The sequence below is a fragment of the Pseudophryne corroboree genome, chromosome 8 (genome assembly GCF_028390025.1).
Source record: "Pseudophryne corroboree isolate aPseCor3 chromosome 8, aPseCor3.hap2, whole genome shotgun sequence".
Classification (NCBI taxonomy): domain Eukaryota; kingdom Metazoa; phylum Chordata; class Amphibia; order Anura; family Myobatrachidae; genus Pseudophryne; species Pseudophryne corroboree.
In genome coordinates this window covers 233,958,153-233,982,002 of record NC_086451.1, presented here as the reverse complement: position 1 = coordinate 233,982,002, position 23,850 = coordinate 233,958,153, and the positions used below count along the sequence as shown (strand labels likewise).

At 50.0% G+C, this 23,850-nt stretch overlaps 1 protein-coding gene across 1 annotated transcript in view; it reads right to left on the bottom strand.

Moving 5' to 3' along the window:
• The window catches only part of KIF4A (kinesin family member 4A), a 579,230-nt gene that overhangs the window by 291,346 nt on the left and 264,034 nt on the right, over window positions 1–23,850 (bottom strand). Inside the window, exons 15-16 of the mRNA XM_063937105.1 lie at window positions 7,382–7,561; window positions 6,670–6,773 (exon numbers count right to left, since the gene is read on the bottom strand). Of these exons, the coding sequence (XP_063793175.1) occupies window positions 6,670–6,773; window positions 7,382–7,561 (284 nt within the window). The remainder of the gene's footprint in view (window positions 1–6,669; window positions 6,774–7,381; window positions 7,562–23,850) is intronic.

Genomic DNA, 23,850 nt, shown 5'->3' with positions numbered 1-23,850 from the left:
CTATTTCGGCGGGCTCTTCTCCCGGTGTTTGTGAGACCTGGCAGGGGTTAATAAGATTTTACTTACCGATAAATCTATTTCTCGGAGTCCGTAGTGGATGCTGGGGTTCCTGAAAGGACCATGGGGAATAGCGGCTCCGCAGGAGACAGGGCACAAAAAGTAAAGCTTTTTCCGATCAGGTGGTGTGCACTGGCTCCTCCCCCTATGACCCTCCTCCAGACTCCAGTTAGGTACTGTGCCCGGACGAGCGTACACAATAAGGGAGGATTTTGAATCCCGGGTAAGACTCATACCAGCCACACCAATCACACCGTACAACTTGTGATCTAAACCCAGTTAACAGTATGATAACAGCGGAGCCTCTGAAAGATGGCTTCCTTCAACAATAACCCGAATTAGTTAACAATAACTATGTACAATTTATGCAGATAATCCGCACTTGGGATGGGCGCCCAGCATCCACTACGGACTCCGAGAAATAGATTTATCGGTAAGTAAAATCTTATTTTCTCTATCGTCCTAGTGGATGCTGGGGTTCCTGAAAGGACCATGGGGATTATACCAAAGCTCCCAAACGGGCGGGAGAGTGCGGATGACTCTGCAGCACCGAATGAGAGAACTCCAGGTCCTCCTTAGCCAGAGTATCAAATTTGTAAAATTTTACAAACGTGTTCTCCCCTGACCACGTAGCTGCTCGGCAAAGTTGTAATGCCGAGACCCCTCGGGCAGCCGCCCAAGATGAGCCCACCTTCCTTGTGGAGTGGGCCTTTACAGATTTAGGCTGTGGCAGGCCTGCCACAGAATGTGCAAGTTGGATTGTGCTACAGATCCAACGAGCAATCGTCTGCTTAGACGCCGGAGCACCCATCTTGTTGGGTGCATACAATATAAACAACGAGTCAGATTTTCTGACTCCAGCTGTCCTTGCAATATATATTTTTAATGCTCTGACAACGTCCAGTAACTTGGAGTCCTCCAAGTCACTTGTAGCCGCAGGCACTACAATAGGCTGGTTCAGATGAAATGCTGACACCACCTTAGGGAGAAAATGCGGACGAGTCCGCAGTTCTGCCCTGTCCGAATGGAAAATCAGATATGGGCTTTTGTAAGATAAAGCTGCCAATTCTGACACTCTCCTGGCAGAAGCCAGGGCTAGAAGCATGGTCACTTTCCATGTGAGATATTTCAAATCCACCTTTTTTAGTGGTTCAAACCAATGAGATTTGAGGAAATCCAAAACCACATTGAGATCCCACGGTGCCACTGGAGGCACCACAGGAGGCTGTATATGCAGCACTCCCTTAACAAAGGTCTGGACTTCAGGGACTGAAGCCAATTCTTTTTGAAAGAAAATCGACAGGGCCGAAATTTGAACCTTAATAGATCCCAATTTGAGACCCATTGACAATCCTGATTGCAGGAAATGTAGGAATCGACCCAGTTGAAATTCCTCCGTCGGAGCACTCCGATCTTCGCACCACGCAACATATTTTCGCCAAATTCGGTGATAATGTTGCACGGTTACTTCCTTCCCTGCTTTAATCAAAGTAGGAATGACTTCTTCCGGCATGCCTTTTTCCTTTAGGATCCGGCGTTCAACCGCCATGCCGTCAAACGCAGCCGCGGTAAGTCTTGAAACAGACAGGGACCCTGCTGAAGCAAGTCCCTCCTTAGAGGTAGAGGCCACGGATCTTCCGTGATCATCTCTTGAAGTTCCGGGTACCAAGTCCTTCTTGGCCAATCCGGAACCACTAGTATCGTTCTTACGCCTCTTTGCCGTATAATTCTCAATACTTTTGGTATGAGAGGCAGAGGAGGAAACACATACACCGACTGGTACACCCAAGGCGTTACCAGCGCGTCCACAGCTATTGCCTGCGGATCTCTTGACCTGGCGCAATACCTGTCCAGTTTTTTGTTGAGGCGAGACGCCATCATGTCCACCATTGGTCTTTCCCAACGGGTTACCAGCATGTGGAAGACTTCTGGATGAAGTCCCCACTCTCCCGGGTGAAGATCGTGTCTGCTGAGGAAGTCTGCTTCCCAGTTGTCCACTCCCGGGATGAACACTGCTGACAGTGCTATCACATGATTCTCTGCCCAGCGAAGAATCCTTGCAGCTTCTGCCATTGCACTCCTGCTTCTTGTGCCGCCCTGTCTGTTCACATGGGCGACTGCCGTGATGTTGTCCGACTGGATCAACACCGGTTTTCCCTGAAGCAGAGGTTCTGCCTGGCTTAGAGCATTGTATATTGCTCTTAGTTCCAGAATGTTTATGTGAAGAGACGTTTCCAGGCTCGTCCATACTCCCTGGAAGTTTCTTCCTTGTGTGACTGCTCCCCAGCCTCTCAGGCTGGCGTCCGTGGTCACCAGGATCCAATCCTGTATGCCGAATCTGCGGCCCTCCAATAGATGAGCACTCTGCAACCACCACAGAAGAGACACCCTTGTCCTTGGAGACAGGGTTATCCGCAGGTGCATCTGAAGATGCGACCCTGACCATTTGTTCAACAGATCCCTTTGGAAAATTCTTGCGTGGAATCTGCCGAATGGAATTGCTTCGTAAGAAGCCACCATTTTTCCCAGGACTCTTGTGCATTGATGTACAGACACCTTTCCTGGTTTTAGGAGGTTCCTGACAAGCTCGGATAACTCCTTGGCTTTTTCCTCCGGGAGAAAAACCTTTTTCTGAACCGTGTCCAGAATCATCCCTAGGAACAGCAGACGAGTTGTCGGCATTAACTGGGATTTTGGAATATTCAGAATCCACCCGTGCTGTTTTAGCACTTCCTGAGACAGTGCTAATCCCATCTCTAGCTGTTCTCTGGACCTCGCCCTTATTAGGAGATCGTCCAAGTATGGGATAATTAATACGCCTTTTCTTCGAAGAAGAATCATCATCTCGGCCATTACCTTTGTAAAGATCCGAGGTGCCGTGGACAATCCGAACGGCAGCGTCTGAAACTGATAGTGACAGTTTTGTACAACGAACCTGAGGTACCCCTGGTGTGAGGGGTAAATTGGAACGTGGAGATACGCATCCTTGATGTCCAAGGATACCATAAAGTCCCCCTCTTCCAGGTTCGCTATCACTGCTCTGAGTGACTCCATTTTGAACTTGAACTTCTTTATGTACAGGTTCAAGGACTTCAGATTTAGAATAGGCCTTACCGAGCCATCCGGCTTCGGTACCACAAAAAGAGTGGAATAATACCCCTTCCCTTGTTGCAGAAGAGGTACCTTGACTATCACCTGCTGAGAGTACAGCTTGTGAATGGCTTCCAACACCGTCTCCCTTTCGGAGGGGGACGTTGGTAAAGCAGACTTCAGGAAACGGCGAGGTGGATCTGTCTCTAATTCCAACCTGTATCCCTGAGATATTATCTGCAGGATCCAGGGATCTACTTGCGAGTGAGCCCACTGCGCGCTGTAATTTTTGAGACGACCCCCCACGGTCCCCGAGTCCGCTTGAGAAGCCCCAGCGTCATGCTGAGGCTTTTGTAGAAGCCGGGGAGGGCTTCTGATCCTGGGAAGGAGCTGCGTGTTGCTGTCTCTTCCCTCGACCTTTGCCTCGTGGCAGATATGAATAGCCCTTTGCTCTCTTATTTTTAAAGGAACGAAAGGGCTGCGGTTGAAAAGTCGGTGCCTTTTTCTGTTGGGGAGTGACTTGAGGTAGAAAGGTGGATTTCCCGGCTGTAGCCGTGGCCACCAAATCTGATAGACCGACTCCAAATAACTCCTCCCCTTTATACGGCAAAACTTCCATATGCCGTTTTGAATCCGCATCGCCTGTCCACTGTCGCGTCCATAAAGCTCTTCTGGCCGAAATGGACATAGCACTTACCCGTGATGCCAGTGTGCATATATCCCTCTGTGCATCACGCATATAAAGAAATGCATCCTTTATTTGTTCTAACGACAGTAAAATATTGTCCCTGTCCAGGGTATCAATATTTTCAATCAGGGATTCTGACCAAACTACCCCCGCACTGCCCATCCAGGCAGTCGCTACAGCTGGTCGTAGTATAACACCTGCATGTGTGTATATACTTTTTTGGATATTTTCCATCCTCCTATCTGATGGATCTTTAAGTGCGGCCGTCTCAGGAGAGGGTAACGCCACTTGTTTAGATAAGCGTGTTAGCGCCTTGTCCACCCTAGGAGGTGTTTCCCAGCGTTCCCTAACCTCTGGCGGGAAAGGGTATAATGCCAATAATTTCTTTGAAATTATCAGCTTTTTATCAGGGGCAACCCACGCTTCATTACACACGTCATTTAGTTCTTCTGATTCAGGAAAAACTATAGGTAGTTTTTTCATACCCCACATAATACCCTGTTTAGTGGTACCTGTAGTATCAGCTAAATGTAACGCCTCCTTCATTGCCAAAATCATATAACGTGTGGCCCTACTGGAAAATACGGTTGATTCGTCACCGTCACCACTGGAGTCATCGCCTGTGTCTGGGTCTGTGTCGACCGACTGAGGCAAAGGGCGTTTCACAGCCCCTGACGGTGTTTGAGTCGCCTGGACAGGCACTAATTGATTGTCCGGCCGTCTCATGTCGTCAAACGACTGCTTTAGCGTGTTGACACTATCCCGTAGTTCCATAAATAAAGGCATCCATTCTGGTGTCGACTCCCTAGGGGGTGACATCCTCATATTTGGCAATTGCTCCGCCTCCACACCAATATCGTCCTCATACATGTCGACACACACGTACCGACACACAGCAGACACACAGGGAATGCTCCTAACGAAGACAGGACCCACTAGCCCTTTGGGGAGACAGAGGGAGAGTTTGCCAGCACACACCAAAAGCGCTATATATATATCAGGGATAGCCTTATAATAAGTGCTCCCTTATAGCTGCTTTGTTATATCAAAATATCGCCATAAATGTGCCCCCCCCTCTCTGTTTTACCCTGTTTCTGTAGTGCAGTGCAGGGGAGAGACTTGGGAGCCGTCCTGACCAGCGGAGCTGTGAGAGGAAATGGCGCCGTGTGCTGAGGAGATAGGCCCCGCCCCTTTTCCGGCGGGCTCGTCTCCCGCTATTTAGAAAAATTAGGCAGGGGTTAAATATCTCCATATAGCCTCTAGGGCTATATGTGAGGTATTTTTAGCCTTTATAGGTACTCATTTGCCTCCCAGGGCGCCCCCCTCCCAGCGCCCTGCACCCTCAGTGACTGCCGTGTGAAGTGTGCTGAGAGGAAAATGGCGCACAGCTGCAGTGCTGTGCGCTACCTTTAGAAGACTGCAGGAGTCTTCAGCCGCCGATTCTGGACCTCTTCTGATTTCAGCATCTGCAAGGGGGCCGGCGGCGTGGCTCCGGTGACCATCCAGGCTGTACCTGTGATCGTCCCTCTGGAGCTTGATGTCCAGTAGCCAAGAAACCAATCCATCCTGCACGCAGGTGAGTTGACTCCTTCTCCCCTCAGTCCCTCGCTGCAGTGATCCTGTTGCCAGCAGGAATCACTGTAAAATAAAAAACCTAGCTAAACTTTCTCTAAGCAGCTCTTTAGGAGAGCCACCTAGATTGCACCCTTCTCGGCCGGGCACAAAAATCTAACTGGAGTCTGGAGGAGGGTCATAGGGGGAGGAGCCAGTGCACACCACCTGATCGGAAAAAGCTTTACTTTTTGTGCCCTGTCTCCTGCGGAGCCGCTATTCCCCATGGTCCTTTCAGGAACCCCAGCATCCACTAGGACGATAGAGAAAAATACATCCATATAGCCCCAGGGGCTATATGTGATGTATTTTTAGCCAGAACAAGGTATTATCATTGCTGCCCAGGGCGCCCCCCCCCCAGCGCCCTGCACCCTCAGTGACCGCTGGTGTGAAGTGTGCTGACAACAATGGCGCACAGCTGCAGTGCTGTGCGCTACCTCATGAAGACTGAAAAGTCTTCTGCCGCCGGTTTCTGGACCTCTTCACTTTTCGGCATCTGCAAGGGGGTCGGCGGCGCGGCTCCGGGACCGGACTCCATGGCTGGGCCTGTGTTCGATCCCTCTGGAGCTAATGGTGTCCAGTAGCCTAAGAAGCCAATCCATCCTGCACGCAGGTGAGTTCACTTCTTCTCCCCTAAGTCCCTCGTTGCAGTGAGCCTGTTGCCAGCAGGACTCACTGAAAATAAAAAACCTAATAACTTTTTCTAAGCAGCTCTTTAGGAGAGCCACCTAGATTGCACCCTGCTCGGACGGGCACAAAAACCTAACTGAGGCTTGGAGGAGGGTCATAGGGGGAGGAGCCAGTGCACACCACCTAGTCCTAAAGCTTTTATTTTTGTGCCCTGTCTCCTGCGGAGCCGCTAATCCCCATGGTCCTGACGGAGTCCCAGCATCCACTAGGACGTCAGAGAAAGGATTTTAATTATTTCAACATACTATACAATCATCCAATATATTGTTCAAATGTGGATCGGAACACTAGAGAGTACACATTGTAAAGTGCATATTTCCAAGCCACCATTCACTGAATCTCCCCACTGGATGTTCTGCACATCCAATGGGATGATTGCACGGCTGACACAGTGTAGGTAAATGCAGCATGTAACAATACATTGTGCTGTCATACAGCAGCTCATTAAAGAAAGTGAGTACGGCAGATGCAATGTATCACGGGATGGTGTGTACCCAGCTTTGGGAATAAAGAGTTTGCCACTGTGGACTCACTTTGCATGGTTGGTGTCTTTCTTGGCTGAATGAAGAGCCATTATTAGCTCCTCCTTCTCTTTCTGTAAAGCATCCACTTCAGTTTCCAGTGTTTTTATATTATTCTGCGCACAAAATAGGAGACAGCATTAACAAGGTAACTGAAACATGACTAGACCCAGTCAGCAAAGCTTAAGAGCGAAACCTAAAAAAGAGCCAACATAAGCAATTGCACACTGAGAATATTTAGATATCAGCCAAGGTCACTATTGTACAGTACTGGAAATCTCTCAAAACCTCCCCCCCCCCCCCTTTTTTGTAAGATCATTTCAAGACCCTGATAGGTATCACACTCTATAACAGCAGAGGGGGCATTAGGAGAGTGGTATTCTTGGCAACTATACATCACACGGCCAAGACACCACATCCTCCTGCAAGCTTCCCCCTCCCTGCTCTCTCTAGTCTGAATGAACCCTCTGCTGGTCCAACTGTTAATTTATTGTTTTCCATGTGTATCTGCATATACTATGTTGGGCTGTCCTTTATTGAATTTTTATATTTTGGAATGTGTAATCCACTCCCCCCCCCCAAATACCCTCCCATTTGCTTTTCAGTAAAGCCGCATTTAACTTAATATGAGAAAATAAAAAAAAATAAAAAAATTAACGTTTTCTTCCTATACTCAAAAACGGTTTAAGAGAACAGGTTACCAGTGATTGTGAATGACGTATACCTGGTATTCACTCTGCATGGGCTCTAGCTGGTTGTCATTCTGAACCATCTTTTTTGCCAAAGCTTCTTTAAGCACCAATGCCTTATTTAGTTCAATCAGTTCCTTGGAGAGCTGTGCCTGTCTAAGGGCATGATGAGTGGTGAATCCTTCAGATGACCGTTTTTCTCCACTTTCTTGGATCTGAAAATAAAACTCAATTAAGACTACACATAAAAATTCAAACAGCTTTTCAGGTTTCTATAATTTAATGACATGTAGTTTATGACTATTAAACAAATGCATTTATAGTAAATAATTAAATTGAAACCTTTGGGGAGTTTCCTTCAGGCCTTTGGCACAAATAGAGAAAAACAAATCACCCTCCAAATAATATATGTGCATTTGGTAAAGTTAACAGGACAACAAGAATGTAAATGGGTAGGAACTCAATGTTTTGCTTTGTAGTTATAGAGTGACATGAACTCAAGCTCAAAAATCCACTCTCTCTCCAGATCACAAGGGTGTCCAAAAGCTGCCTCATATGGTGGCATTGCTCATAGAATTAAACCTGTAAAATGTTGTAGACTGATGCTCCAAGCAGCATGCGACTACCCTGATATGGCAGAATGATACATTTAAGCACGCCGCATACTGAGGAAATCTGCACAGGTAAAGTTACCTGTCCTGCTGCCAAACCCTCCGCCGAGTCCCGCAGCAGTCACAAAACTGACAGTGTGCTGAGCTGCCAGGGATGGAGATCGGAAGCCTGCTGCGTTCTCCGCAGCCTACACACTACTGTGTCGGTCGCCTGGATAGCAGTCAGGTCTACTAGTTTTTAAGCAGATTTAAAAAAACAGAAGACCTGACAGGTGACCAGGATCAGATGTGTGGGTCGGTGGGCGGAGGGTAAACACTTGTCTAATGTCGGGCAAACCGGTCGGTTGGGAGTATGAGTTACCGAGGATTGGACAAGTGTGTGCCAAGCTTAAGACACATGGAGAGCAGACTTTACTGCTTTGAATAAAAAGGGCAAAGTCAACTCTGGGCATCATCCAGAATGGAAGATGTTTCCACCACCGATGTCTGAAACGGAGCACCATCCTGAAATGAAGAATTCTCAGAGAGCGTCGTAGTCAGAGTGGAGAGGTAGGGAGTTCTATCGTCTGGCTGACTTCTGTTTAGACGGTTGGTCTAGCACTGGCATGGTCAACCTGTGGCTCTCAAGCTGTTGTGAAACTACAAGTCCCAGCATGTCCTGACAGTTCTCATAATAGGGAATCCAAAAACGGTGCAGGGCATGCTGGTATATTTAGTTTCACAACAGCTGGAGAGCCACAATTTGGCCATGCCTGACCTAGCATGTACTACAGCGAGTTTGGAACTTACACTAGGAACTGAACTGACTGGGGACAAACCTTGAACCCACAGTAGGTTTGGTAGAGCCGGTTGCGAAACACACAATAGAGAGACGCCATAGCTTGGTGACCTCTGCATTTGGTGGAGGCAAAGGAGGGGATGGCCTGAAGGCTGCTAGTTCATTAGCCAACTTCAACATTGGACGAAGATTCTGGGGAGGACAGTGAGGAAATTATGGCACTGGAGGAGACTGTTCCCTCTAGCAACTGGAGGAGCGGTCCCTCCAGGACAAAGGGAAAAAAATAAGATTTTACTTACCGGTAAATCTATTTCTCAAAATACGTAGTGGATGCTGGGGACTCCGTAAGGACCATGGGGAATAGACAGGCTACGCGGGAGACAGGGCACTCTAAGAAAGAATTAAGACTACTGGTGTGCACTGGCTCCTCCCTCTATGTTCCTCCTCCAGACCTCAGTTAAGGAAACTGTGCCCGGAAGAGCTGACAGTACAAGGAAAGGATTTTGGAATCCAGGGTAAGACTCAAACCAGCCACACCAATCACACCGTATAACTTGTGATAACTTACCCAGTTAACAGTATGAATAACAACAGAGCATCAGATAAACCTGATGCAATTATAAAATAACCCTTATTTAAGCAATAACTATATACAAGAATTGCAGAAGTAGTCTGCACTTGGGACGGGCGCCCAGCATCCACTACGGACTACGAGAAATAGATTTACCGGTAAGTAAAATCTTATTTTCTCTAACGTCCTAGTGGATGCTGGGGACTCCGTAAGGACCATGGGGATTATACCAAAGCTCCCAAACGGGCGGGACAGTGCGGATGACTCTGCAGCACCGAATGAGCAAACACAACGTCCTCCTCAGCCAGGGTATCAAACTTGTAGAATTTTGCAAACGTGTTTGAACCCGACCAAGTAGCTGCTCGGCAAAGCTGTAATGCAGAGACCCCTCGGGCAGCCGCCCAAGAAGAGCCCACCTTCCTTGTGGAATGGGCTTTTACAGATTTTGGATGAGGCAATCCAGCCGCAGAATAAATCCTGCTGAATCGTGTTACAGATCCAGCGAGCAATAGTTTGCTTTGAAGCAGGAGCACCCAGCTTGGTGGATGCATACAGGACAAACAGCGAGTCAGTTTTCCTGACTCCAGCCGTTCTGGCTACATAAAGCTTCAAAGCCCTGACTACATCTAGTAACTTGGAATCCTCCAAGTCACGAGCAGCCGCAGGCACTACAATAGGTTGGTTCAAATTAAAAGAGGACACCACCTTCGGCAGAAATTGCGGACGAGTCCGAAATCCTGCCCTGTCCATATGGAAAACCAGATAGGGGCTTTTACATGACAAAGCCGCCAATTCTGACACACGCCAAGCCGAAGCCAAGGCCAATAGCATTACCACTTTCCACGTGAGATACTTTAACTCCACGGTCTTAAGTGGCTCAAACCAGTGAGATTTCAGGAAACTCAACACCACGTTAAGATCCCAAGGTACCACTGGTGGCACAAAATTACTCACCGGTAATTCTATTTCTCGTAGTCCGTAGTGGATGCTGGGAACTCCGTAAGGACCATGGGGAATAGACGGGCTCCGCAGGAGACTGGGCACTTTAAAAGAAAGATTAGGTACTATCTGGTGTGCACTGGCTCCTCCCTCTATGCCCCTCCTCCAGACCTCAATTAGGGAAACTGTGCCCAGAAGAGCTGACACAACAAGGAAAGGATTTGGAATCCAGGGTAAGACTCATACCAGCCACACCAATCACACTGTACAACTTGTGATAACCATACCCAGTTAACAGTATGAACAACAACTGAGCCTCATTTAACGGATGGCTCATAACAATAACCCTTTAGTTAAGCAATAACTATATACATGTATTGCAGAGAGTCCGCACTTGGGACGGGCGCCCAGCATCCACTACGGACTACGAGAAATAGAATTACCGGTGAGTAAATTCTTATTTTCTCTGACGTCCTAGTGGATGCTGGGAACTCCGTAAGGACCATGGGGATTATACCAAAGCTCCCAAACGGGCGGGAGAGTGCGGATGACTCTGCAGCACCGCATGAGCAAACTCAAGGTCCTCCTCAGCCAGGGTATCAAACTTGTAGAACTTAGCCAACGTGTTTTGAACCCGACCAAGTAGCAGCTCGGCAAAGCTGTAAAGCCGAGACCCCTCGGGCAGCCGCCCAAGAAGAGCCCACCTTCCTTGTGGAATGGGCTTTTACTGATTTTGGATGCGGCAATCCAGCCGCGGAGTGAGCCAGCTGAATCGTGCTACAGATCCAGCGAGCAATAGTCCGCTTCGAAGCAGGAGCGCCAACCTTGTTGGCTGCATACAGAATAAACAGCGAGTCAGACTTTCTGACTCCCGCCGTTCTGGAAACAAATTTTCAAAGCCCGGACTACGTCCAGCAACTTGGAATCCTCCAAGTCCCTAGTAGCCGCAGGCACCACAATAGGTTGGTTCAAATGAAACGATGATACCACCTTAGGGAGAAATTGGGGACGAGTCCGCAATTCTGCCCTTTCCAGATGGAAGATCAGATAGGGGCTTTTACATGACAAAGCCGCCAATTCTGACACGCCTAGCCGAAGCTAAGGCCAAAAGCATGACCACTTTCCACGTGAGATATTTTAGCTCCACAGTCTTAAGTGGCTCAAACCAGTGGGATTTCAGGAATCCAACTCAACGTTAAGATCCCAAGGTGCCACTGGTGGCACAAAAGGAGACTGAATATGCAGCACCCCCGTAACAACGTCTGAACTTCAGGCAGTGGAGCCAGTTCTTTTTGAGAGGGATAGGGCCGAAATCTTGACCTTTATGGATCCTAATTTTAGGCCAATAGTCACTCCTGACTGTAGGAAGTGCAGGAATAGACTCCGCTGGAATTCCTCTGTAGGGCCTTCCCGGCCTCACACCAAGCAACCTATTTTCGCCATATACAGTGAAAAAGTCTTGCTGTCACGTCTTTCCTAGCCTTTATCAGCGTAGGAACAACTGCATCCGGAATGCCCTTTTCCGATAGGATCCGGCGTTCAACCGCCATGCCGTCAAATGCAGCCGCGGTAAGTCTTGGAACAGACAGGGCCCCTGTTGCAACAGATTCTGTCTGAGAGGCAGAGGCCATGGGTCCTCTGTGAGCATTTCTTGCAGTTCTGGGTACCAAGTCCTTCTTGGCCAATCCGGAACAATGAGTATTGTTCTCACTCCTCTTTTTCTTACGATTCTCAGCACCTTGGGTATGAGAGGAAGAGGAGGAAACACATAAACCGACTGGAACACCCACGGTGTCACTAGTGAGTCCACAGCTATCGCCTGAGGGTCTCTTGACCTGGCGCAATACCTTTGTAGCTTTTTGTTGAGGCGGGATGCCATCATGTCCACCTGTGGCAGTTCCCATCGACTTGTAATAAGTGTGAAGACTTCTTGATGAAGTCCCCACTCTCCCAGGTGGAGGTCATGCCTGCTGAGGAAGTCTGCTTCCCAGTTGTCCACTCCCGGAATGAACACTGCTGACCGTGCTTGCACGTGATTCTCCGCCCAGCGAAGAATTCTGGTGGTTTCTGCCATCGCCACCCTGCTTCTTGTGCCGCCCTGGCGGTTTACATGAGCCACCGCGGTGATGTTGTCTGACTGAATCAGCACCGGTTGGTTGCGAAGCAGAGGCTCCGCTTGACTCAGGGCGTCGTATATGGCCCTTAGTTCCAGGATATTGATGTGCAGACAAGTCTCCTGACTTGACCACAGCCCCTGGAAGTTTCTTCCCTGAGTGACTGCCCCCCACCCTCGGAGGCTTGCATCCGTGGTCACCAGGACCCAGTCCTGTATGCCGAACCTGCGGCCCTCGAGAAGGTGAGCACTCTGCAGCCACCACAAAAGAGACACCCTGGCCCTGGGAGATAGACTGATCAGCCGATGCATCTGAAGATGCGATCCGGACCACTTGTCCAACAGATTCCACTGAAAGGTCCTCGCATAGAACCTGCCGAAGGGAATGGCTTCGTATGACGCCACCATCTTTCCCAGGACTCGCGTGCATTGATGCACCGACACCCGTTTTGGTTTTAAGAGGTCTCTGACCAGAGTCACGAGCTCCTGAGCCTTCTCCTACGGGAGAAACACCTTCTGGTCTGTGTCCAGAATCATGCCCAGGAAGGAATCAGCTGCGACTTTCGAATATCAGGATTTTGGTACTTACCGATAAATCCCTTTCTCCGATTCCACAGGGGCCTCTTTAGCGCAGTTACAATGGGGACATAGTAGGCAGTAATTGGGAGCTGGCACTTTAAAAATTCTAACACTGTGGCTAGCTCCTCCCCTACTATCTCCCCCCCAAGCCAGTCTACGTAAAACTGTGCCCGAGGAGAGCTGTAACAAACAAACTTAAAGGTAGAGGAGGTTAACTCCGCCATGTAAACCAGGATAACACAAAAACAAATCTGGAACTTAACCTAACCAAAAGGTTAAACTGAACCAAACAGTCACATAGTGATCTGCAAACCCGGTAAGCCAAAAACAAAATAGGAGGAAACAGCGCTTGGTGGGCGTCCAGTGGCCCCTGTGGAATCGGAGAAAGGGATTTATCGGTAAGTACCAAAATCCTGATTTCTCCTTCATCCACTAGGGGCTAGTGGAGCGCAGTTACAATGGGGACGTCCCAGAGCTCCCAAAACGGGTGGGAGAGCGCTGAGAGTCCTGTAAAACCGCTCGGCCAAACTGCGATGCAGAGGCCGCAAACGTGTCAAACCTGTAGAATTTGACAAACGTATGTCGGCCCGACCAAGTAGCCGCCCGACATAAAGTAGTGATGGAGACCCCCCGGGGTCGCCCACGAAGGTACCACAGAGTGCGCCGAAATTGAAGATGGAGGTTCCCGAGAAGCTGCCAAATAAGCTTGTCTGATGGTCAGTCGAATCCATCGAGACAAAGTCTGCTTAGTAGCCGGCCAACCACGGCGAGCAGCATCGTAGAGAACAAATAAGGAATCTGACTTTCGAATAGCTGAAGTCCTATCCACATAGATCCTGAGCGCCCTGACATTGTCCAATGATCTCGCATCCGGAGAGTCCCCCGAGAGGGCCGGGACCACAAGCGGCTGATTGATGTGAAAATCAGACACCACCTTAGGTAGAAAAGACATACGAGTACGAAGCTCAGCCCTATCCGTATGAAACACCAGGTAAGGAGACCTACAAGAGAGAGCCCCAAGTTCCGACACTCGTCTAGCTGAAGCCAGTGCCAGGAGAAGAACCACCTTCCAAGTGAGATATTTGATCTCCACTGATTCCAGGGGCTCAAACAATGAGGACTGCAGAAAGGAGAGGACCAGATTGAGGTCCCATGGTGCTGTCGGAGGGCGGAAGGGAGGCTGTATTCGAAGAACTCCCTGAAAGAACGTCTGAACTTCCGGCAGCAGGGCTAACTTTTTCTGGAAGAAAACCGAAAGAGCAGAGACCTGCACCTTTAGTGAACCCAGTCATAAGCCTGCTGAAAAACCTGCCTGCAAAAAACGGAGAAGGCGGGCTAAGCAAAACACAGAAGGAGAAAATTCTCGATGTTCACACCAGGCTACATAAGCCTTCCAAATGCGGTAGTAGTGAGAAGATGTGACTGAATTTCTAGCCGAAGCATAGTAGGTATAACCGTACGAGGAATCCCCTTCCTTTTCAAGATAGCTTTCTCAACAGCTACGCCGTCAAACGTAGCCTGCGTAAGTCTGGATAAAGAAAAAGACCCTGTGGTAGAAGATCGTCTCGTTGTGGCAGGGGCCAAGGCTCGGCTACTGACAACAGGTGCAGGGTGGAGTACCAAACCCTGCGTGGCCAATACAGAGCCACCAGGAGGACCAGAGCGTCTTCTCTCTTGATGCGCTGCAGAACCCGCGGCAACAGTGGGAAAGGAGGAAAGAGGTAAACGAACTGGAAATTCCAAGGAGCCGTGAGAGCATCCACCCACACCGCGGCCGGATCCCTCGTCCGAGAGTAATAAAGAGGCAACTGATGGTTCAGGCGGGACGCCATGAGGTCGATCTGTGGTTTTCCCCACCGGCGGACCAGTTGCCAAAACACCTGGGGATGTAGTGACCATTCTCCAGGGTGCATGTCCTGCCGGCTGAGATAGTCGGCTTCCCAATTGTCCACTCCCGGAATGAATATCGCCGAGAAGGACAGAGCATACCTTTCTGCCCAGAGGAGGATGTTGGTGACCTCCCTCATCGCTGCTCGGCTGCGAGTGCCGCCCTGACGGTTGATGTACGCCACTGTCGTGGCGTTGTCGGACTGAACTCTGACCGCTCGACCGCAGAGTAGGTGATGCGCCTGAAGCAGAGCATTGTACACCACCCTTAGTTCGAGAATGTTTATGGGGAGAGCGGATTAGTGTATTGACCAGCGCCCCTGAAACCGATGTTCCAGGGTCACTGCCCCCCAGCCTCGCAGACTGGCGTCCGTGGTGAGGAGAGTCCAATCCCATACCCCGAACCGCCTTCCTTCCAACAGATGCGTCGACTGGAGCCACCAGAGAAGCGACCACCGGGCCTTTGGAGATAGCGTCACCCTTTGATGAAGGAACAGATGAGATCCTGACCACTGATGTAGAAGACACAGCTGAAACTGTCGAGAGTGGAAGCGACCGCACGGAAGAGCTTCGAACGCTGCTACCATTTTTCCCAGAAGGCGAATGCACAGATACACTGACACCCGACGGTGTCGAAGAACCGACCTTACCAGTGTCTGCAGAGACAGGATCTTGTCCTGAGGAAGGAAAACCTTCTGACGGACCGTGTCGAGAATCATCCCCAGAAACAGCAGCCGTTGCGAGGTGCACAATTGAGACTTCGGGAAATTCAGGATCCACCCGTGTCGAAGCAGAAGGTCCTGCGTCAGCCGGATATTCTGAAGCAACAGTTCTGTCGAGCTTGCTTTTATTAGCAAATCGTCCAGATAGGGAACAATCGTCACACCCTGCTTCCGAAGCAGGGCCATCATGACAGCCATGACCTTTGTGAACACTCTGGGAGCCGAAGAGAGACCGAAAGGAAGGGCCTGGAACTGGAAATAAGGGTCCTGTATTGCAAACCGGAGAAAAGCCTGGTGAGGAGGCCAAATGGGAACATGTAAGTATGCATCCTTGATATCTAAGGACGCCAGAAACTCGTTTCTTTCCAACCCCGCAATAACAGACTGGAGGGACTTCATCTTGAACTTGAATACTCTCAAATGTGGATTGAGATCCTTCAAGTTCAGGATTGGCCTGACCGAGCCGTTCGGCTTCAGTACGAGAAACAGGCTTGAGTAATAGCCCTGTTTCCGATGATGAGAGGGAACAGGGATCACCACTCTTGCGGATAGAAGCTTCTGGACCGCTGCCTGCAAGGCACTTCTTCGGTTGTCGGAAACTGGCAAACCCGTGGTAAAAAAAAACGCTGGGGCGGTTGTTCCTGAAAATCGAGCTTGTAACCGCAAGTGATTAGATCCCGGACCCAAGCGTCTTAACAGGACTGTACCCAGATCTCCTTGAATTCCCACAGACGAGCTCCCACCCTGTGATCTCACAGGTGGGAGGGAAGCCCGTCATGCGGTGGTAGTGGTAGAGGACTTATTATCTGACTGGGCTGAGGCACACCTCTACCCCTGCCGCTGCCTCTACCTCTATGGCCAAGGAAGGTAGAAGTTCCTCCCCTGGCCTCGAAACCTGGAAGGGGCACGAAAGGAGCGAAAGGAGGGACCCCTATATGGTCTGCGAGTGGCTGGAGCAGCCGAGGAAAGATAAGTCGACTTACCACCAGTGGCCTGAGAGATCCAGGCATCCAGATCCTTACCAAATAGAACCTCACCCATAAAGGGCAACGCCTCTGCTGCCCTTTTGGATTCCGTATCCGCTTAGCACTGCCGGAGCCAGAGAGCTCTGCGGGCCGCAATTGCTAAAGCGGAAATCCTAGCTCCGAGTATACATATGTCCTTGGACGCTTCGCAGAGATAAAGGGCTGATTCACGGATGTGTTCCGCCCACTGTATCAACTGATCCGCCGGCAATTAGTCACGAATTCCAGCGGACAATTGCTCCGCCCAAGCTTCGATCGCCTTGTTGACCCAACAACCTACCTGCGCCGGGAGATGCAATACCCCCGCCGCCGAGTAAATACTCTTCAAGGTGGATTCCAACTTCCGATCCGACGCCTCCTTAAGCGAAGTTGCCCCCGGAACCGGTAGGACCGTCTTTTTGGACAGATGAGACACCGAAGGATGCACAATCGGAGAGGTCTCATAACGTTTCCTGCTATCTGCTGGAAAAGGATAGGAAGACAACAGTTTTTTTGATAACTGAAATTTTGCATCTGGATGCTTCCAGGCTGCCATGATGAGCGCATCCAGCTCCTCCGAAAATGGAAAAGTCACCGGCAGGCATTGGTTGGTGCCAAACCTTGAAGGGCGTAAGGCATCCTGTTCTGTGTCCTCCACCTGTAATACTGAACGAATAGCAGTAATAAGAGCCTCTATACCCTGAGCTACTGGTTCAGAGTCCCCGTATACTTGATCCTCATCAGTATCCTGTATATCAACAACCTGTACATCCTGTACATCTAACCCCGCCTCATCTAATTGAGGCATATCATCGTCCAAGTCCTGTAACACAGAGGCTAGCAATCTCTTTTTAGAAGCCTGTTGAGAGGGACTAAAGGACGGGGCTTGGGAAGGGATTACAGCCCTAGAGAGCCCTTCTACTGACTTTGCCAAAGAGACAGCCCATGCAGGTTCTGGCTCCGGTACCGGGACAAGCTGTCGGAACCGGCCCGCCTCTCTATCTTCCCGAGAGGCCTTCAGTTCCCTAGTCAGCAAAGACATAACTTCTGAGAGTTGTGTCGTCCATGCAGGGGCGCTCTGGGGTTCTGAGGAGGGCTGAGCAGATGGCTCTGACTCCTCACATAAAATATGAACCTGTTTTTGTGTTGCCCTGGAGCCTTTATTGGCCATGGCAGCACCAACAACTGTGACCCTCCCCCACAGGTAACAGCAATAAGCAGAAGTGGAGGGAGGGGAGAGAGTAGGGAAAATGCAGCCACAGCAGCCCGATCTATCCTGCCCTATAATGTGCAGTGACAGGCTGTACTAAGGATTTTATGCCCCCCGTGCCCCCACTGTAACTGTCTCACTGTACAGGCTCCCTCCGTTGCGCTTCTCCGTCCCGCACTGTGCAAGGGTAGTGGCCGCCAGCGCACGCCGTTTCCGGCGGAGCAGAGCGGGACTAAGCTTCACCCCCTTCCGCAAAGGCTCCAAATTTGAACTTGCTTTGTGCGCTTTGAAGGATCCCCGTAGCGGCTCTGTGAGCCTGGGATCCGAGCGGGAAGGGGGGCGGAAGGGAGCGCGGGCGGGAGAAAAGCCATGCCGTGACCCTCCCCCATGCAGTAAATAAATATTTAAATAATTAAAATAAGAATTTACTTACCGATAATTCTATTTCTCGTAGTCCGTAGTGGATGCTGGGAACTCCGTAAGGACCATGGGGGATAGCGGCTCCGCAGGAGACTGGGCACAAAAGTAAAAGCTTTAGGACTACCTGGTGTGCACTGGCTCCTCCCCCCATGACCCTCCTCCAAGCCTCAGTTAGGATAATGTGCCCGGACGAGCGTACACAATAAGGAAGGATTTTGAATCCCGGGTAAGACTCATACCAGTCACACCGTACAACCTGTGATCTGAACCCAGTTAACAGCATGATAACAGAGGAGCCTCTGAAAAGATGGCTCACAACAATAATAACCCGATTTTTGTAACAATAACTATGTACAAGTATTGCAGACAATCCGCACTTGGGATGGGCGCCCAGCATCCACTACGGACTACGAGAAATAGAATTATCGGTAAGTAAATTCTTATTTTCTCTGACGTCCTAGTGGATGCTGGGAACTCCGTAAGGACCATGGGGATTATACCAAAGCTCCCAAACGGGCGGGAGAGTGCGGATGACTCTGCAGCACCGAATGAGAGAACTCCAGGTCCTCCTCAGCCAGGGTATCAAATTTGTAGAATTTAGCAAACGTGTTTGCCCCTGACCAAGTAGCTGCTCGGCAAAGTTGTAAAGCCGAGACCCCTCGGGCAGCCGCCCAAGATGAGCCCACCTTCCTTGTGGAATGGGCTTTTACAGATTTTGGCTGTGGCAGGCCTGCCACAGAATGTGCAAGCTGAATTGTACTACAAATCCAACGAGCAATAGTCTGCTTAGAAGCAGGAGCACCCAGCTTGTTGCATACAGGATAAACAGCGAGTCAGATTTTCTGACTCCAGCCGTCCTGGAAACATATATTTTCAGGGCCCTGACTACGTCCAGCAACTTGGAGTCCTCCAAGTCCCTAGTAGCCGCAGGTACCACAATAGGCTGGTTCAAGTGAAACACTGAAACCACCTTAGGGAGAAATTGAGGACGAGTCCTCAATTCTGTCCTATCCGTATGAAAAATTAGGTAAGGGCTTTTATAGGATAAAGCCGCCAATTCTGAGACATGCCTGGCTGAAGCCAGGGCTAACAGCATTACCACTTTCCATGTGAGATATTTTAAGTCCACAGTGGAGAGTGGTTCAAACCAATGTGATTTTAGGAACCCCAAAACTACATTGAGATCCCAAGGTGCCACTGGAGGCACAAAAGGAGGCTGTATATGCAGTACCCCCTTGACAAACGTCTGAACTTCAGGAACTGAAGCCAGTTCTTTTTGGAAGAAAATCGACAGGGCCGAAATTTGAACCTTAATCGACCCTAATTTTAGGCCCATAGACAGTCCTGTTTGCAGGAAATGCAGGAAACGACCCAGTTGAAATTCCTCTGTAGGGGCCTTCCTGGCCTCGCACCACGCAACATATTTACGCCAAATACGGTGATAATGTTGTACGGTTACACCTTCCTGGCTTTGATCAGGGTAGGGATGACTTCATCCGGAATGCCTTTTTTCCTTCAGGATCCGGCGTTCAACCGCCATGCCGTCAAACGCAGCCGCGGTAAGTCTTGGAACAGACCTGGTCCCTGCTGGAGCAGGTCCTTTCTTAGAGGTAGAGGCCACGGGTCTTCCGTGAGCATCTCTTGAATTTCCGGGTACCAAGTCCTTCTTGGCCAATCCGGAGCCACGAGTATAGTCTTTACACCTCTCCTTCTTATGATTCTCAGTACCTTGGGTATGAGAGGCAGAGGAGGGAACACATATACTGACTGGTACACCCACGGTGTTACCAGAGCGTCCACAGCTATTGCCTGAGGGTCCCTTGACCTGGCGCAATATCTGTCCAGTTTTTTGTTGAGGCGGGACGCCATCATGTCCACCTTTGGTTTTTCCCAACGGTTCACAATCATGTGGAAGACTTCTGGGTGAAGTCCCCACTCCCCCGGGTGAAGATCGTGTCTGCTGAGGAAGTCTGCTTCCCAGTTGTCCACTCCCGGAATGAACACTGCTGACAGTGCTATCACATGATTTTCCGCCCAGCGAAGAATCCTTGCAACTTCCGTCATTGCCCTCCTGCTTCTTGTGCCGCCCTGTCTGTTTACGTGGGCGACTGTCGTGATGTTGTCCGACTGGATCAACACCGGCTGACCCTGAAGCAGAGGCCTTGCCTGACTTAGGGCATTGTAAATGGCCCTTAGTTCCAGGATATTTATGTGAAGTGACGTTTCCATGCTTGACCACAAGCCCTGGAAATTTTTTCCCTGTGTGACTGCTCCCCAGCCTCTCAGGCTGGCATCCGTGGTCACCAGGACCCAATCCTGAATGCCGAATCTGCGGCCCTCTAGGAGATGAGCACTCTGTAACCACCACAGGAGAGACACCCTTGTCCTTGGAGACAGGGTTATACGCTGATGCATTTGAAGATGCGATCCGGACCATTTGTCCAGCAGATCCCACTGAAAAGTTCTTGCGTGGAATCTGCCGAATGGAATCGCTTCGTAAGAAGCCACCATCTTTCCCAGGACCCTTGTGCATTGATGCACTGACACTTGGCCTGGTCTTAGGAGGTTCCTGACTAGGTCGGATAACTCCCTGGCTTTCTCCTCCGGGAGAAACACCTTTTTCTGTACTGTGTCCAGAATCATCCCTAGGAACAGCAGACGTGTCGTCGGAATCAGCTGCGATTTTGGAATATTTAGAATCCATCCGTGCTGTCGTAGTACTACTTGAGATAGTGCTACTCCGACCTCTAACTGTTCTCTGGACCTTGCCCTTATCAGGAGATCGTCCAAGTAAGGGATAATTAAGACGCCTTTTCCTCGAAGAAGAATCATTTCGGCCATTACCTTGGTAAAGACCCGGGGTGCCGTGGACAATCCAAACGGCAGCGTCTGAAACTGATAGTGACAGTTCTGTACCACAAACCTGAGGTACCCTTGGTGAGAAGGGCAAATTGGGACATGGAGGTAAGCATCCTTGATGTCCAGAGAAACCATATAGTCCCCTTCTTCCAGGTTCGCTATCACTGCTCTGAGTGACTCCATCTTGAACTTGAACCTTTTTATGTAAGTGTTCAAGGATTTCAGATTTAAAATGGGTCTCACCGAGCCGTCCGGCTTCGGTACCACAAACAGCGTGGAATAATACCCCTTTCCCTGTTGTAGGAGAGGTACCTTGATTATCACCTGCTGGGAATACAGCTTGTGAATGGCTTCCAATACCGCCTCCCTGTCGGGGGGAGACGTTGGTAAAGCAGACTTCAGGAACCGGCGAGGGGGAGACGTCTCGAATTCCAATTTGTACCCCTGAGATACTACCTGCAGGATCCAGGGGTCCACTTGCGAGTGAGCCCACTGCGCGCTGAAATTCTTGAGACGGGCCCCCACCGTGCCTGAGTCCGCTTGTAAGGCCCCAGCGTCATGCTGAGGACTTGGCAGAAGCGGGGGAGGGCTTCTGTTCGTGGGAAGAGGCTGTCTGCTGCAGTCTTTTTCCCCTTCCTCTGCCCCGGGGCAGATATGAGTGGCCTTTTGCCCGCTTGCCCTTATGGGGACGAAAGGACTGAGCCTGAAAAGACGGTATCTTTTTCTGCTGAGAGGTGGCCTGGGGTAAAAAGGTGGATTTCCCAGCCGTTGCCGTGGCCACCAGGTCCGATAGACCGACCCCAAATAACTCCTCCCCTTTATACGGCAATACTTCCATATGCCGTTTGGAATCCGCATCCCCTGACCACTGTCGCGTCCATAATCCTCTTCTGGCAGAAATGGACATCGCACTTACTCTTGATGCCAGAGTGCAAATATCCCTCTGTGCATCTCGCATATATAGAAATGCATCCTTTAAATGCTCTATAGTCAATAATATATTGTCCCTGTCCAGGGTATCAATATTTTCAGTCAGGGAATCCGACCAAGCCACCCCAGCACTGCACATCCAGGCTGAGGCGATTGCTGGTCGCAGTATAATACCAGTATGTGTGTATATACTTTTTAGGATATTTTCCAGCTTCCTATCAGCTGGTTCCTTGAGGGCGGCCGTATCAGGAGACGGTAACGCCACTTGTTTTGATAAGCGTGTGAGCGCCTTATCTACCCTAGGGGGTGTTTCCCAACGTGCCCTAACCTCTGGCGGGAAAGGGTATAATGCCAATAATTTTTTAGAAATTAGCAGTTTTTTATCGGGGGAAACCCACGCTTCATCACACACCTCATTTAATTCATCTGATTCAGGAAAAACTACGGGTAGTTTTTTCACACCCCACATAATACCCTTTTTTGTGGTACTTGTAGTATCAGAAATGTTCAAAACCGCCTTCATTGCCGTGATCATGTAACGTGTGACCCTACTGGAATATACGTTTGTTTCCTCACCGTCGACACTGGAGTCAGTGTCCGTGTCAGTGTCTGTATCGACCTGAGGTAACGGGCGTTTTAGAGCCCCTGACGGTGTTTGAGACGCCTGTACAGGTATTAACTGATTTGTCGGCTGTCTCATGTCGTCAACAGTCTTTTGTAAAGTGCTGACACTATCACGTAATTCTTTCCATAAGACCATCCAGTCAGGTGTCGACTCCCTAGGGGGTGACATCACTAACACAGGCAATTGCTCCACCTCCACACCATTTTCCTCCTCATACATGTCGACACAACGTACCGACACACAGCACATACACAGGGAATGCTCTGACAAGAGGACAGGACCCCACTAGCCCTTTGGGGAGACAGAGGGAGAGTTTGCCAGCACACACCAGAGCGCTATATATATATATATATACATAGGGATAACCTTATATAAGTGTTTTTCCCTGATATAGCTGCTGTATATATTTATCTGCCAAATTAGTGCCCCCCCTCTCTTGTTTTACCCTGTTTCTGTAGTTCAGGACTGCAGGGGAGAGTCAGGGAGCCTTCCTCCAACGGAGCTGTGAGGAAAAAATGGCGCCAGTGTGCTGAGGAGATAGGCTCCGCCCCCTTCTCGGCAGCCTTTCTCCCGCTTTTTTATGGAAAAATTGGCAGGGGTTAAATGCATCCATATAGCCCAGGAGCTATATGTGATGTATTTTTTGCCAAAAAAGGTGTTTTTATTGCGTCTCAGGGCGCCCCCCCCCCCCAGCGCCCTGCACCCTCAGTGACCGGAGTGTGAAGTGTGCTGAGAGCAATGGCGCACAGCTGCGGTGCTGTGTGCTACCTTATTGAAGACAGGACGTCTTCTGCCGCCGATTTTCCGGACCTCTTCAGTCTTCTGGCTCTGTAAGGGGGCCGGCGGCGCGGCTCTGGGACCCATCCATGGCTGGGCCTGTGATCGTCCCTCTGGAGCTAATGTCCAGTAGCCTAAGAAGCCCAATCCACTCTGCACGCAGGTGAGTTCGCTTCTTCTCCCCTTAGTCCCTCGGTGCGGTGAGCCTGTTGCCAGCAGGTCTCACTGAAAATAAAAAACCTACTTTAAACTTTTACTCTAAGCAGCTCAGGAGAGCCACCTAGATTGCACCCTTCTCGTTCGGGCACAAAAATCTAACTGAGGCTTGGAGGAGGGTCATAGGGGGAGGAGCCGGTGCACACCAGGTAGTCCTAAAGCTTTTTACTTTTGTGCCCAGTCTCCTGCGGAGCCGCTATTCCCCATGGTCCTTTCGGAGTCCCCAGCATCCACTAGGACGTTAGAGAAAAGGGCTTTTTCTA